This window comes from Anas platyrhynchos, chromosome 29, assembly GCF_047663525.1.
Source record: "Anas platyrhynchos isolate ZD024472 breed Pekin duck chromosome 29, IASCAAS_PekinDuck_T2T, whole genome shotgun sequence".
Taxonomy (NCBI): Eukaryota; Metazoa; Chordata; class Aves; order Anseriformes; family Anatidae; genus Anas; species Anas platyrhynchos.
In genome coordinates this window covers 8,593,100-8,608,639 of record NC_092615.1, presented here as the reverse complement: position 1 = coordinate 8,608,639, position 15,540 = coordinate 8,593,100, and the positions used below count along the sequence as shown (strand labels likewise).

At 40.4% G+C, this 15,540-nt stretch overlaps 2 protein-coding genes across 2 annotated transcripts; both read left to right on the top strand.

Annotated features, from left to right (window-relative positions):
* Positions 1-582: 582 nt before the first annotated feature.
* Positions 583-11,493, top strand: LOC139999766 (ubiquitin carboxyl-terminal hydrolase 42-like). Its single transcript, XM_072029279.1, has 14 exons — positions 583-1,953; positions 3,553-3,790; positions 4,535-4,735; positions 5,328-5,438; positions 5,598-5,700; positions 5,905-5,972; positions 6,129-6,199; positions 6,732-6,814; positions 7,784-7,895; positions 8,273-8,413; positions 8,608-8,708; positions 9,172-9,313; positions 9,994-10,275; positions 11,073-11,493. The coding sequence occupies exons 2-14, from the start codon at positions 3,553-3,555 to the stop codon at positions 11,163-11,165; spliced, it is 1,746 nt and encodes a 581-aa protein (XP_071885380.1). The 5' UTR covers positions 583-1,953; the 3' UTR covers positions 11,166-11,493.
* LOC139999730 (uncharacterized) lies at positions 11,300-13,664 on the top strand. Its single transcript, XM_072029104.1, has 3 exons — positions 11,300-11,332; positions 11,634-12,797; positions 13,360-13,664. Exons 1-2 carry the CDS (start codon positions 11,300-11,302, stop codon positions 12,768-12,770), a joined length of 1,170 nt encoding a protein of 389 aa, XP_071885205.1. The 3' UTR covers positions 12,771-12,797; positions 13,360-13,664.
* Positions 13,665-15,540: the final 1,876 nt, after the last annotated feature.

The following is a 15,540-nucleotide window of genomic DNA, read 5'->3' as shown; positions in this document are numbered from 1 at the left end:
CCTTCTATTTTTGCAGTCACAAGATATGTGAATGTAAATTCTTGGGAGAGAGGTAGAAAACTCTGTTTCAACTGGTGTCTTTTTTGGCTATGTGGGGAGACCAAATAGGGTGGTTTTGAATCTTCTGGCTCTTATTCAGAGCAGCAGCATGTGGAGGGAGACAGATGCGTGTGCTTTTTTAGTGCAATGGCTTCAGAAGCAAGAGGGGAAAAAACACTTTCTCTGGGAGCTGGAGAAGGTGTCCTAATCGCAGGAGAGGTTTCTAAATGGCATATCTTTGCGAGTGTTCCTGTAGTCTGGAGGTTTTTGTTTGTTTGTTTGCCTTTGGAAGGTTTTACTGTTAATCTTCACGTCCTTCAGCAGAAGTGAGAAATGTGATTTTATTTTGTGCAGTGTCGCGGACCCTCCGAAATCTACTGGGAAGGATGAATACCTCGCACAGTACCAATGTGATGACGGTGGAGACAAGGAGAAGCCAAGAAGATCAAAAGAACGTGACCTCATTTCTAATGAAAATGTTTTGTACGGCAAAGAGACTTCTGAGCCTGGTGAGAAATTGCGGCAAACTTCCTCTCTCAAGTGTGACACTGAATGTAGCTCTAAAAAGCTTTCCTCCTCAGCTATTGCAGAGAGATGCCAAGGTAGAAAGGACAAGACTAAAAACACTGAGAAAGAGCATTACCAAAGCAAGAGGGAACATGCTCCTAGTGAAGAGAAGGAGAGTCAAAAAGCAGGTCCTTCCAGCGGCCAGGTTCAAAAGGCGTCACGCTGGAGCTCCGAGTTCGGCAGCATTCCGAGACCGTTTTGGCGGTTGTGGAGACGGCCCTGGCTGAGGTGGCTGCTGCTGTTGCTGCTGTCCCCTCTGTCCTCGCTGTTGCCGCTGTTGCCGCTGTTCCCGGACCTTGGAGACCTCCGGCGGCTCCCTGTGACAGGCCCTGTGGCCCCGGGGAGCTGCCCGCCGCCTCGTCGGCCAGCCCGGCAGCAATCCTGCCAGCACAGAATAGCTCACTGCGTTTCAGGGTAAAGTGACGATTAATTTCTATTTCCTGGCCTGGGTGCTGCTTCCTTCTTTAAGGAAGCTTCAAGGTTAAAGGTTAAGCTCAGTTATGTCAGGGCCCAAGTCCGTTTCGTGAAGGGGCTCTTGTACGAAAGCTTAAGCTGGGATTGACTCTGCTAAGCGGAGGCCAAACGTGTACCTACTGAGAAGCAGGTCCTAAGTGATAACGTTTTCTAAAGAGACTGCTAAACACATCTGAACAGTGCTGCTGCAGAACTCTGAATGGGGGATTAGCAACTGTCTTAACTGATCTGGAATCTTGAGTTTACTTTTCAGTGGACAAGAGGTGTGTCTCTCAAGGCAAACAAAGAGAGGAGTAACACCCGATACTCATGTCAACATAAATTTATGCTCAGAGCGTAGGTGTAGGAACAGCATCGGTATGTATATGGAACATCGGGAGAGGAAGCTCTGTCGGTATTTACAGTTTTTCTACTACCTTGTCAGAGAGACGTTATCTCCACATTAGAAATGGATGTATTTTGAAACAGTGGTGGTGGATCGGATTTCTTCTTTCTAGTGTTAATATTTGCTCTTGAATCGTACTTAATACCTGGTAACGCCTCAATCAGTTGTCAAAAATAAACTTAAAAATGTGTAAGGCTTATCTCGTTGGTCAGTATAAAGATCAAGGCTTTTTTCCTTTTTCCTTTTTCCTTTTTCCTTTACCTTTTCCTTTCTTCCCCAGTGTTGTTTTTCTTTTCTCCTTCTCACTACAGTCTTAATTTTGTTTCTTGTCCCTTAAGTGTGTTTTCAGTGTGTTGCTGAAACATTTTCTCTTTCAATCCGAAAAAAGGAGCTGTCACTGGTGAAGATCGGAGCTTATCTGAAAATCCCTGAGCCCAGGAGCTGTCACCTTAGTCTTCCAGTCGGACAAGGACGACTTCATTTCTCGTGTAAATGCATTTTTCAGGTTTGCGTATTGTTTTTTCAGGAACGGAAAGTGTGTATAGAATGGATTTAAAATCAATCTTAAATGTAAAATGTCAAGGGAAAAAAGTTCTAGTTACAACCTCTGCACATAATTTGCCAGCTGTGGGACTAGGAGTTTTCTTATTTACTGTGTTTTGTTTAACGTGTCTGAAGTTTAATGGATAGCAATCAAGGCGTGCTAGAAATCTGAAAGCACTTTATGCTTTGTTCTCTCAGTCATTTTGGTATAACAAACTAGCTTATGTTTTAAACGCTCCATTAGGTTAGTGGTTTCCCTATAGGTAACAAGTCCCTGTGTGCTACAGTAAGACAGTAACAAAACATGAAGTATAGAAGTTCATCCTGTCATGGATGCTTCTGCCTACGGACACACAATTATGCTTATTTAAAGCGGTATCACCTTGAAACCTAATCAGCATTTTAAAAAGGACTTTGTAGCAGTTATTGGCTTTTGTCCTGGAGGGCTGAGGTTTGTTTTGTTTTGTTTTACATTCAGCATTTCCGTTTCTAGCTTACATTGCCCTGTTGTTTTGCATGAGGAAAACGTGCAACTTTACAAAGCAGAACGGAAAGAGCTGCTTTTTAGTCTAACGTTTCAGTTTTTTGTAGGAGTTTTAAATGTGGTAGGAGTAAAACACCAGAAGTACTGCTGCCAAAGTTATATTCAAACTCGTATTTCGTGGAGAAGCAGAAGAAGCCCAGGGAGAAATAAATTTGCAAACGTGCTCTTCATGCTCTCCTTTCCTAAGATTTCTCTGAGATATAGCCCATCCTCTGTGGGTTTTGAGGTATATGGTTCCCAGGAGTGAGAAGGAGGGCCAAACATCTCTCTTCTTGGATCTCAACATGCCAGGGCTTTAGTGTACTGCCACTTACGGCTCCGCTTTTTCACCTGGAAAAAGCGACCACATGATGTAGACTGAGGAGCCCTCACAAATTAACTTGCTATCACAAAGTGACGCCCAGAAAAGGTGTATTTAAAAGCTAGGCTCATTATAGAATAACAACAAACCCCTCATGATTGGTGCAGTAGACAGTGAGGTAGAGGGCGATCCCTGGAAAGACAGAAGAAAAGGAGCAGTGAGTTCTGGGTACCTTTGTGCACACGAAACAGAAAAACGCAGGCAGTGAAGTAATAGTGTTCCATTACTAACGCCAGCAATAGATAATTGCAACAATTATCTATTAGATCATAGGTAATAATTAACAGATAATTGTGCAACTCTGGAAATCAATAAATAACTGATTCCCCTCAGAGAATGTCTTCTACATTTTTATATTAAAAAGACTCCAGAGTTGTAATGGATTAAAATCCTACGGAAGTGAAAGAAATGGCATCAGCCACTAGTTCTGCAGAAGCTAAAAGTAATACCGATAGAGTTTAGATGGAAATTTTCACTTTGTGTGTTTAGTTTGGGGATTCTTTTTAAATCATTCATACCAGCGATTTAGTTCTTAAGGCTGTTTCTTTGAGATTAAGTGACAGGACTTCTGCTATTCTTTTCTTCTTGGAATGCTTCTTGATATTCTTACGTCAACCAGAACTTCTGTCTCTGTCGCAGATGTCAACAATGACCGTAGTTAAGAAGCCCAAATCTTCAAAGTCTAAAAAGCCCTCTTCAAGGCGGTCTGGCAAATCCAAGAAACCAAGTACTAAAATACTGATGTCACGCACCGCAAACTGGGGCCAGATACCGCCTGCAGAAGATTCAAGCCAAGTCTCTGTGGCCCAAGGACGTGGAGGTGCTATTTACTGTAGATCATCTGAAAAATCTAAGGCTTTTGCCCCAAGAGATCTAAGTAAGTGTGAGCTTTATCCTGACTCCATTTTCTTCAAAGCAAAAGTAGAAAATGCAGTTCTTACTTGTTGCACTGATAGAGAAGGGGACTAGTGTGAACAAAGACTTCAAAAGCGAATCCCCTAAGGCAACTGAAGTGACTGATGTTACAGAAATTAATTTTGATATATTTACAGTCAACAGAGAAATATGGGGAGCTTTTTGTAATGCACAGATTCATCCATGTCTTTTCCGTTTTGCAAAGAAAAGTGTTTGATTGTTGCTATTCACAGCTTCCATTTTTCACACGTTTTTTGAATGATAACATTGCTCAGGAAAAGATCTGGTATCTGTAGGGGTACCGTCATTCCTAGTTACTAGTTTTTACCTTTTTTCCGTATAATTTCAAGTCTAAGCTTGTGGTTTAAGTTATAATAAGGAAAAACACAGTAGTTGAGTTAATCAGGTTAAAGATTATAGATGGAGAGGAACTTGGCATTAGGTACTACAAACAGAATGGCAGTTAGCCTTGCCTTAGAAAAATTAAAATGGTTGACGAAAGCTGTTTTTTTTTTTTTTTTTTCCCCAAAACATTGTGTTGACCAGCCAATTTGAATTTGGCGGTATTAAAGCTGTCTGCAATAATTTTCTTCTGGCTTGGATTGTAGCTAGCTCCTCTAGGTGCTCCTGCAGAATAGTATTTTTTTAAATACCTTGCTTAGAAACAAACAAACAAAATCTCTTTTTAAATTTAACTTTCTTGCAGTCGTTAATGATGGAATTGCTCCACCACAGAGCATTCTTTTTCCACCTGAGAAGATTTGTATGGATTGGCGAGAAACACAAAGTGTTGGAGTTGGCCTGTACAATCTTGGCAACACATGTTTTCTTAATGCTACTCTACAGTGTTTGACCTACACACCCCCACTTGCCAATTACATGCTTTCTCTCGAGCACGGCCAGTCATGTGAGTACTTTCTAAGAGTATTTCAAATCTGTTGGACAGCTCTGAAGGTGAAAGAACAGCAGTGATTCTGAGACAAGCTTATTTGCCTGATTTTACCTGTAGAAGCTGGCTTTGAGCACTGTATTAGCAGTGGGCTCCGAATAGCATACGGAGTGCAATTAATGCACTGTTTGTTTAATGAATGAATTTATTTATTTATTTATTTATTTATTTATTAAAGGATCATTTATTGCTTCGTGGGAATAATGAAGTGCATTGGACAGTAATGCATTTAGTAGTAATTTTAGAGAGTAATACATTTTTCAGCCTGTGGAGTTCACATTCCTGTCAGCCTTTACAAATGTGACTTTGCAGTAGTCTTTTAGATTTCTCATCACAAAATGCATTTGAATACAGGCTTAGTGGATATTTTTATTCTGTAAAGTTGTGTGAAATGAAATGTTACAAGACTGTTGGGACATTGGCATCTTGGGAGAATAGAATGTAGCAAGGAGAGTGGATATCGTATCTATAGTTTAAATTTTACTTAGATGTTTGTTTGTAGTTATGGATATTTTGCTGGACTGGGATGCTTTCTTCTTTCACTCTTCAGGTCGTGAACAAGATTTTTGCATGATGTGCACAATGGAGACTCACATTAACCAGGCCCTGCGTTGCACTGTTGATGCCATCGAGCCTACGCATGTTATCAGTAATCTCAGTCGTAAGTGGCTTCAGATGTGTTTCTTTTCGATAGCTTGTAATCTTCAAATACTTATTTGATGTGTATAAGTGGTTTTAACACTAGAAAGAAGAGAGATTTTAGAAATACAAGAATGATTTCATTTTTAAATGAGGTGAATGCTATCATCTTCTTCTTTAGGAATAGGACAACATTTCCGTTTTGGCAGTCAAGAAGACGCACACGAGTTCTTGCGCTATACTGTTGATGCTATGCAGGAAGCGTGCTTGAATGGAAGCACCGAGTAAGCATAAACAAGTTCACTTTCATACATTCTCTAGCACCTTCTAGTCCTTTATTTACTATCAAAAATGATCTCTAGCACCTTTTAGTGCCTTATTTACTATCAGCAACGAAAGTCTACATCATCCTTAGTTTTCATAAAACTCTTTGAAGAGTTAACTGTGCGCCTTAAATCTTCTGAGGTCTGATTATAATTTATTTCCAGATTGGACAGATCTTCTCAAGCTACCACCATCATTCATCAAATATTTGGAGGATTTCTAAGATCGAGAGGTACTTTAAAAAATATTCCTGTCCTTAGAACTGATCTGTGTCTTTTGTCGGTAGTAAAGCAGTCTGTAGTTTGTCTAAAGTAGTATCTGGCAACAACTTGAATTTGGACAGTTAGTCTCCTTCACATAAGGTTAAGCATTTATATTTTGCTTCCAGTGAAGTGCTTGAATTGCAAAGCAGTTTCGGATACGTATGAGGCATTTCTTGATATCACTTTGGATATAAAGGTAAGATGTTTTCTAAATATAATTCATGATGTTTAAGTACATGCCTAACTTTCTAAATTAAACTTGTTTACCTTAAAAAACCAAACCACATATAATGTTAAAACGTAAGAGCTTGGTGGTGCTAAGGAAGTGGATTGGACTTTGTCCTTCTGTGGAACCCATGTAAATAGTCTCCACATTTGCATTGGGTTTAAGGGGAAAGAATTCTCTTTCTGCAAAAATTATAATGCTGTCATACTTCTCTGTTGTTCTACCCCAATGTACATCTAATTGTTAGACTGATGAATTTGTCCCCAGTATTGATGACAAAGCACACTATAGATGCTGTCTAGGCTACTGGAAAAGTATTTGTTCCGAAGTCAAATGACTTCCAGGTGAGGTCAATGCTGAGCATGCTCTTTCTGCCTCCTTCTTCACAGTGCTCATAGTAGATCGCTGGAGTATGTTAGTAAGATTCTCTTACAACCTACTAGTACGTCTCTGGAATTTTGAATTTACGGTGACTTTACGCTCTTCTTTCTCACTCCTCTAGGCGGTTTCATCTGTTACCAGAGCTCTGGAACTCTTTGTGAAACCTGAAGAGCTGGGTGGAGAGAATTGCTATAAATGTAGCGAGTAAGATTTTGACGAATTAGGTCTTAATCCTAGATGTCAGTTTTATATGTTGCATGACTCTGTTGGACTACCTCTAAACTTTGGATCTACTTACGAGTTTTGTGGAAGTTTATAAAACACTTGGATTTTTGTTTCTTTGGAGGGGGGAAGTCTTGTTCAGAGGCATTCCCTATGGGTTTGCAATTCTCTGGCTCGTATTTTGCCATCAGAATTCAAAAAGAGATACTTTTGTTCTTTCTATTTATTAGCTCTCGACAGTACTTTTCTTGATGTAAACTGCCCAGTTTCCGTTGTTCTCTGGGCTAGTGGCTAATTTTCACTGCTTACACTGTAGGTCCTACCTTGGAGCGGGCCATGTATCAAACTGAACTATTGTGTTTCAAAGGATGGCAGACAGTTTCAGTGTCTTTCCAGACAAGCTCAGTACATGAAGTACATGTACATGAAGTACATGAAGCTCAGTACATGAAGCTCAGTACATGAAGACTTCCTACTGTTAAATGTCTCCCTCCTGTAGAATGACCATGTGCTTCTGTTGTATTTTTGATGTTGATAGACGACCTATGTTGGAGATTATTTGCAATTTCTAGTCCTGGGGACCAAGGCTCTCTCGTTCCACTTTCATTATTTGTATTTCCCTTGAAAGCTGAAAGAATGTATCCAGGATTGGAGTTCAAATAGCCACTTTTGTAGACCAAGAAATGGTACCTTGCCATCCAACCTGGTAATACCCTTTCGTGAGAGATTCCTGTTCCTGCTATGCCCGGGGTTTTGGGAGAATTTACCTTCTTCACTGTATTAACAAACCTGACACGCAGTGCATGGGTTTATGAAAAGAAAAAAGACCAACCTATTATGCAAGTAAATGTCATTCAAATAGCATAGGCATGCGTGAGACATTAAAACGAGTTTGTTTTGGGGGCGAAAAAAGAAGATGCCTTCAAACACTTATCTCTGCTTGTTTTTAAGGTGTAATAAGATGGTTCCTGCATCCAAGAGATTTACCATACACCGTTCTTCCAAGGTTCTCACAATATCACTGAAAAGATTTGCAGATTTCACAGGTGGAAAGATCAACAAGGTATATTTACCACTGTAATGCAACTATATCATCATGTAATGGGACATCCCCCAAAGCTGAAAGTTGTTTATATTTTCAGACAGTAATTGTAGACTAACGACTATGGCTTATTCTTTCTCTTAATATCAATAAAGTTCCCGCTTGACAAGAAGCATATGCTTTCCTCTGAGAAGGCTGATTCATCAGGAAACAGTTCTCTGCAACTTCTAGTCTTAAACATTGTTTATGGGAAGACTTATTTGTAGTGAATCAAGAAATATCTTCTAGAAATATATTCTAGAAATAAATTCTAGTCTGTGTTTTTTGGAAGTGTTTTTCTCTGGCTAGTCCACGAGGTACTCTGGGATAATTTTTCTATCTTCTTGGTCTCTCTTTAGGAGGTGAAATATCCGGAGTATTTGGACCTGAGAGCCTACATGTCACAGTCAATGGGAGAACCACTGCTCTATGCCTTATACGCGGTGCTGGTACATCACGGTGTCAGCTGTCACTCAGGACACTATATATGCTATGTAAAGGTAGAAGTCAACAGCATTTCTAACAGGGTAAAGGTTGTGCTGGCAAACCAGTGAAAGCGTGACTAGCAGCTACTGTTTCTAGGGAAAAAGATTTCATTATATTTTTATTTGACACGTGTGTATTTTGTTCCTATCCGTGATTTCATTTGGAACACGTGCTATTCACCTAAAGAAATGGTTGTCTTTATTTGCAGGCTGGTAATGGACTTTGGTATCAGATGAATGATGCTAAAGTAGTCCGTACTGACATTAAGAGAGTTCTTGGTCAGCAAGCTTACATACTTTTTTATATCAGGTAATAACAAATCTTAACATGTGTTCAGAAGAGATTTACTTTCCTGTTATTGATATTTTTCTGTTTTGCAAGTGTTTTTCTTGCTATCCCAGGGAAAGATTATTATTTGTCTAATTCAGTTCTGTCTAACCTGAAATTCTCTGTGTCATTTATTATCTTTTGTTGCTTGGCCTGAAACTGCAGCACTTGTGTAAATTGCTATCTATGTGTTACCTGTAGCTGGCTAATTTAGAGAAGGAGAAAAATGAAGGTCATCTGTCGTGTAAGAATGAATTATTGTTCTGAAAGTGATAGTCTTAGTAGGAAGACTGTTCTCTCCTTTTCAGTTTGTAGTCTTGGCGAAGCCTTCTGTAGAGAAGGCTTCCATATCGTATGAACTGTTCCTCTAAAATTATAGGATGGGATTTAATCCAAGAGTAGGCTGAAAGAAAAACTAAACTACGATCACTGCTCTTTTCTGAAGGCGCTATGATTTGACACTTGGAGAACGTGCGTTTTACTTGCCAGCACCATCTTATCCCTGTTCATTCCCTCCTGGTCAGCAGGGGGCTAATAGTAAGCAGGCTGGATTTATGGGACCACGACTTCTTCCTCATATGATTAAGGTAATTCAGGGAAGTGGGAGGGCAGGTAACGGCACCAAACTGCTAGTGGGTTTGGGGTTTGGTGTGGGGTTTTTTGTTTGGTTTTCAGCATCTTAGTTTTGTTTTCCTTCCCATGCTGCAGCTTTCTTCACAGCCTTCATGCTACAGCCAGAGTCATTCAAACAGTGGTTACTGCTAAATTGTGCAGCCATGCGACTCCATTACTTAATACCTCCAAGACAGCTTTCTAAAGCACAGAGAGCTACGCTCTTTGACAATTTAAGCAGAGTGTACTAATCCTCGAATCATTTAAAAGAGGACTTGTTTTTCCTATCGTCGTCACTTTAGCTAAGACAGGGAAAACTAATTGTCTTATTCCTGAGCACCAGAACAATTCCTTCAGGCTTTTCAGGGTATGTTTAAAGGGGAAAATAAATATATTTGGGAATAGCAGCAGGTAATGTTAAGTTGTTTGGCTGGTTTTCAAAGATGATGTTAATTTGATTCCAATCGGCTGTAAACCAAAAGCAGGAATTGAATACGCTTATTGGACTTGCATTTATCTTTAAAGGGCAGTGTGTTTTTCTTTGTAGGTGTTAAGACCATTTGTAGAAATACTCAGTAGGAGAGTTTTGTGTTTCAAAATGTTAAATGCAGTGTTTGCGTTAATCCATCTTGCCATTTCTTCTTTTTAAATACAGAATTCAAGCCGTTTAAATGGAAATGGATCCATAAAAGAGGACGCAAAGACCACTGGTGTCACCCTAAAAAGGCCATCTTCAGCACCACCGATGGCCTGTGTTCAAAACCAGACAATTACCAGGCCTTCAATTACTGATCCGTCAAGAAAACAGAAGATCACCACCAGTATTCACAATAAATTGCCTGCTCGTCGGACTGTGTCACAGCCTGACTGTCTTAGCAGTGCTGCGGAGGACGAAGATCTCTACCAGGCTGTTCCTTCATCCACAATTACAAATTCGGTAATGCAAATGAAGCAAATGCAAACAAGCAAAAAAGTTTCTGATGAGATTTTTGTGGAGCCAACAGTGAATGAAAATCCTAAACTCAGCTCTGATAACACAGTCCCTTACGGTGCAGAATCTTCAGGAAAATCTGAGGAGGAGTCAAAGGGCTTATTTAAAAGGAATTGCAATGCAATGTCCTCTAATGGAATTTTGGTTGGAAAGGTAGTCCGTACATTGCAGCATTCCGGTTCTTCCTGTCAGAATGCTGACGAAGGAAGATCCCAGCATGAGCTGCCAAAAACATTCACTAAATGGTGCTATTAGGTTAGTTAATGAATCGAAAGAAAACGGACTGAAACTTGATGATTCCACTTGCCGAGTTGAACCTGCTAAACCTTCTGAGATGCTCTTTTCTAAAACAAATGGATTGCTTGAAACATAGATTTGCTCCATCGAGAATTTCTCACCTATGATGTATTCGGGAGTGTTTATTGTGTTCCTAATTCAGGTGAAATACTGAGAAAACACAGCACAAATGTGATTGTAAGACTTTGTGGTATTATCCCATTAGAATTTGCAGACCTGAGCTTACATTAGAACTTGTCAACTTAAGCTCAGCTGAGATAAAAATTCCTAAGTTTCATAAAGTAGATTTTGGGAGGTGAGTTGGGGTTATCTTTGAAGTGTAGATAATGCATACAACTCAAAACGGTCTTGCTTACCATTTAATGGAGAAATTCTGACAAGACTAGTCCTCAGTACTACTACAAATAGTATTTTTTTGTCTGCTGACTTGTGCGTTTTGATTGCAGATGCCTGGAGCTATGCCTTCAGTCAATCGAGAAATCATCACGGAGTCCCTCACAGCCAGCCAGCTGAACAGCTTGTCAGAGGAAACGAGGTAAAATGAGCACAGTCTGATTAAGACAAGACCTTATGGAAGTTCGTTACGGTTTTATCTGTCTACTAATAGTATTTAATGGAAGGATTTAAATTAGTACAATTCCATGCTGTATGTCCAGCGTTACGAACAGAACTAATGATCAGCACTGAGCATATCACTCTGATGCAGGTTGGTGCCTCAAGGAGAACTTGTGTTCCTTCATAGAATGTTTTTCCATTTTTCTCCACTGTCTGGAGAAACACTGGCTGTTCCCCGCTCGCCCCTATGCCTTTTTTCTCAGAGCAGCAGGTGGAAGGAGACGGATGCATTTGCTTTTTTAGTGCAATGGCTTCAGAAGCAAGAGGGGAGAAAGCACTTTCTCAGGGAGCTGAAGAAGGTGTCCTAATCACAGGAGAGGTTTCTAAATGGCATATCTTTGCGAGTGTTCCTGTAGTCTGGAGGTTTTTGTTTGTTTGTTTGCCTTTGGAAGGTTTTACTGTTAATCTTCACGTCCTTCAGCAGAAGTGAGAAATGTGATTTTATTTTGTGCAGTGTCGCGGACCCTCCGAAATCTACTGGGAAGGATGAATACCTCGCACAGTACCAATGTGATGACGGTGGAGACAAGGAGAAACCAAGAAGATCAAAAGAACGTGACCTCATTTCAAAAGAAAATGTTTTGTACGGCAAAGAGTCTTCTGAGCCTGGTGAGAAATTGCGGCAAACTTCCTCTCTCAAGTGTGACACTGAATGTAGCTCTAAAAAGCTTTCCTCCTCAGCTATTGCAGAGAGATGCCAAGGTAGAAAGGACAAGACTAAAAACACTGAGAAAGAGCATTACCAAAGCAAGAGGGAACATGCTCCTAGTGAAGAGAAGGAGAGTCAAAAAGCAGGTCCTTCCAGCAAGAGGAGGTGTTCTCAGAGCGTGGAAGTTGTTCATCAAAAGCGTCACAAGCAGGAGCACTGGGAGGGAAGCAGGTGCAGATCTTTCCCTGGTGAAAGAAACAGCCCTGAGAATGGCAGAAGAGCAGTCAAATATTCAAAGTCCAGATCTGGCAGCGGAGGAAGATCAGAACAAGGTAGCAATAGATATTACCGATCCAAAGGGGAAAGAAGTTGGAGCAGAGAAAGATACTATCGAGATGAAGCACGGAGGTGGGAAAGATGTAGCTATTACAATGATTACTATTCACCTCATGCGACAGGAGACAGTAGAGAGAGAAAGTTCTCTCACGGCGATGCAGCCTTTGACAAATGGACTGCAACTTACTACGGCAGGTCACATAAGCATTATCATTACAAAAGTGGATGGCCTCACGGTTCCCTCTTGAGAGATGAAGATGGACGTCGCTTTAGCACACCCCGAGCAGACTTGCATCGTTGCTCGGTATCTCAGCAACATTCTGGAAGACATTCTCGTGAAAGACATGCGCTTCCACCTGTGTCAGCTCATTTGGAGAACTGTCGCCAGAAAAATGAAACAGAAGGAAACAGAAAAAGAAAATCTACCCGTGCAGAAGGTAGTGAAAGTGAAATAGAAAGGAAAGACAGAAAGATAGAAAAGGAGCTTTTAGGTGGTGAAAAAAATGCAAAAATATCACAAGTTCTAGAAGAAAAAGAAGTCTAAGGATAAACATGGAGAGAAGGATTCCAAGTAAGCAAGGATTCCAGCATACTCCGCATTTTTTATCCTAATTCTTTTCTGGGTGCTTCTCATGTATTCCTTCTTTTTTTTTTTTTCTCCTTTTTTTTTTCTTCTCTTTTTTTCTTCTTCTTTTTTTTTTTTTTTTTTTTTTTTTTTTTTTTTTCTGGTAGTTTCTAAGTTACTTAGATAGCATCAGCTGGCTGGGGATCATGTTGTTAGGTTGATCAGTGAAGATAGGAAAGCTATTGCTGAATTGTTTCAGAGCACTAGCTTTGGACCACATAGTTGGAAACACATCCGTACACCATTCTGGATTAGGTTAAAAGTTTTTTTCTGCTTGCACGTATTCCAGAGCTAGCCATTGTTAATGATCTGTGTACAAACCAGGACCTATGGTCCTCCAATCTGAGGGCTTAAGTTTGCTACATCTAAAGTAAGTTGCGTGTGCACAAAGCACCACAAAATAGCTGACATGCTGCAAATCATCACCTGTGGTAAAATAAATAAAGTTTCATATAGGCAACAAGTGCCACATCTTTTTTTCTCTTTTAAACTTGCATGTTTCTTTCAGACTTCACGATTTGTGTTTCTGTGTGCTCCACTTTGACAATGCCAATCCCAAGCGTAAAACAAGAAGAAAAAGGAGAAGAAAAAGAAGAAAAAAGAGAAACAGCAGGAAAGTGAAAGGCTCCTTGGAACACTTAGATCCTCGTTTCCAGAAGATAACGCGGGAGAAGAAGGAAGAATCCCGTCCTCCAGATGGCTCTTCATGTGAGCAATGCAGAAGTGAGAGCAGTAAACAACCTTACAAGGAAGGGAAGCCTTCCAGTGCAGGCGAAAGCAAGAAATACAGCTCCGTCTCATCCAACGAGTGTATTAAAGGTAAGCGGCCGCAGTGTGTCTGAGGAATTCCTTTTCTATTAATGTAGAGATTATTTCCAACAGTCTTGAAGTGCTTGGTGACTTAACAGTCTGCTGGATATTAAAAAAAAAGCTGATGGACTTTTTCTTTCCGTTTTTAAATGACCACTAGGAAAGAATGCCTGAAATAAAGAGGTGAAAGGCAAATAGTTTTCATTTGGTGTGATGATTAAGTGGCAAACAAGAGGAAGAGTTGCAAGATCCCTTCTTAAATTCAGTCCAGCCAAGTAGGAAAAGTAAACGTGGACAGCTGTATCTTGGCAAAGAAGATAGTAGGGAGCAAGGAGGTTTAGCAGTCAAGATGGAAGGTGATGCCATGAGGCTTACAGGCTAGTAATGTTCTAGTGAAACCCAGCCTTCCTAAAGAAGCCTGCCTGAATAATTCCTGTGAATAACAGACTCTGTTCAGCTATTTCCTAACATAGAAAGGGTGCTGACTGCTTCTTCAGAGTAACATAAGTTAGTGATACTACTGAAATAGTTGTGGTTCAGACGTAGATCTGATTTCTCCTAAGCACGCTGAATTCACAGCTGTTGATCCTCCAGCGGAGGCTTTGCAATTGAACACCTGGAGAATAGGTAAATTTCCCGCTGTTGTTCTCCTCTCCTCTTGTTTTGTTTTGTTTTGTTTTCCTAGTAGAATAGGCTTAAGACTCTGAAGAAACGGGCTGCTTTTTTTCATTTCCAACACTGGCTGTTCCTCCTGAGCCCCGCCTTCTATTTTTGCAGTCACAGGATACGTGAATGTAAATTCTTGGGAGAGAGGTAGAAAACTCTGTTTCAACTGGTGTTTTTTTCGGCTATGTGGGGAGACCAAATAGGGTGGTTTTGAATCTTCTGGCTCTTATTCAGAGCAGCAGCATGTGGAGGGAGACAGATGTGTGTGCTTTTTTAGTGCAATGGCTTCAGAAGCAAGAGGGGAAAAAACACTTTCTCTGGGAGCTGGAGAAGGTGTCCTTATCGCAGGAGAGGTTTCTAAATGGCATATCTTTGCGAGTGTTCCTGTAGTCTGGAGGTTTTTGTTTGTTTGTTTGCCTTTGGAAGGTTTTACTGTTAATCTTCACGTCCTTCAGCAGAAGTGAGAAATGTGATTTTATTTTGTGCAGTGTCGCGGACCCTCCGAAATCTACTGGGAAGGATGAATACCTCGCACAGTACCAATGTGATGACGGTGGAGACAAGGAGAAACCAAGAAGATCAAAAGAACGTGACCTTATTTCAAAAGAAAATGTTTTGTACGGCAAAGAGACTTCTGAGCCTGGTGAGAAATTGCGGCAAACTTCCTCTCTCAAGTGTGACACTGAATGTAGCTCTAAAAAGCTTTCCTCCTCAGCTATTGCAGAGAGATGCCAAGGTAGAAAGGACAAGACTAAAAACACTGAGAAAGAGCATTACCAAAGCAAGAGGGAACATCACGGAACATTTTCCGTGATTTTCTTCCTGAGCAGAAGTGTGCAGTACTCCTTTTCCATTAATGTAGAGATTATTTCAAACAGTCTTGAAGTGCTTGATGACTTACCAGTCTGCAGATGTATTATCAAACCAAAAAAAAAAACCCGACTTGGTAGACTATTTTTTTCCCACTTTTGAATGACTACTAGGAAGAAGGTTGTTCCGGCATCAAGAAAGTCATGTGGAATGTAACAAAATTTACTGAACCAGTAAATAAAAACTATATTTTTCTATTAGTTCCATTGTTTCAACTCTTCTGACGCTTATGGATGGCACAGATAACAGAGGGGAGATCGTGGTAATCGGAGCTACCAACAGACTGGATTCTATAGATCCTGCTTTACGAAGACCAGGACGCTTTGGCAGAGAGTTCCTCTTC

Bases quoted from the DNA above. Each gene is read 5' to 3' on its own strand.
- LOC139999766 (XM_072029279.1), top strand. From the start codon at position 3,553: ATGTCAACAATGACCGTAGTTAAGAAGCCCAAATCTTCAAAGTCTAAA. The intron at 8,414-8,607 runs GTAGAAGTCAAC...CTTTATTTGCAG, and splicing joins ACTATATATGCTATGTAAAG to GCTGGTAATGGACTTTGGTA. The intron at 8,709-9,171 runs GTAATAACAAAT...TCTTTTCTGAAG, and splicing joins TACATACTTTTTTATATCAG to GCGCTATGATTTGACACTTG.
- LOC139999730 (XM_072029104.1), top strand. From the start codon at position 11,300: ATGATCAGCACTGAGCATATCACTCTGATGCAG. The intron at 11,333-11,633 runs GTTGGTGCCTCA...TGCCTTTGGAAG, and splicing joins AGCATATCACTCTGATGCAG to GTTTTACTGTTAATCTTCAC.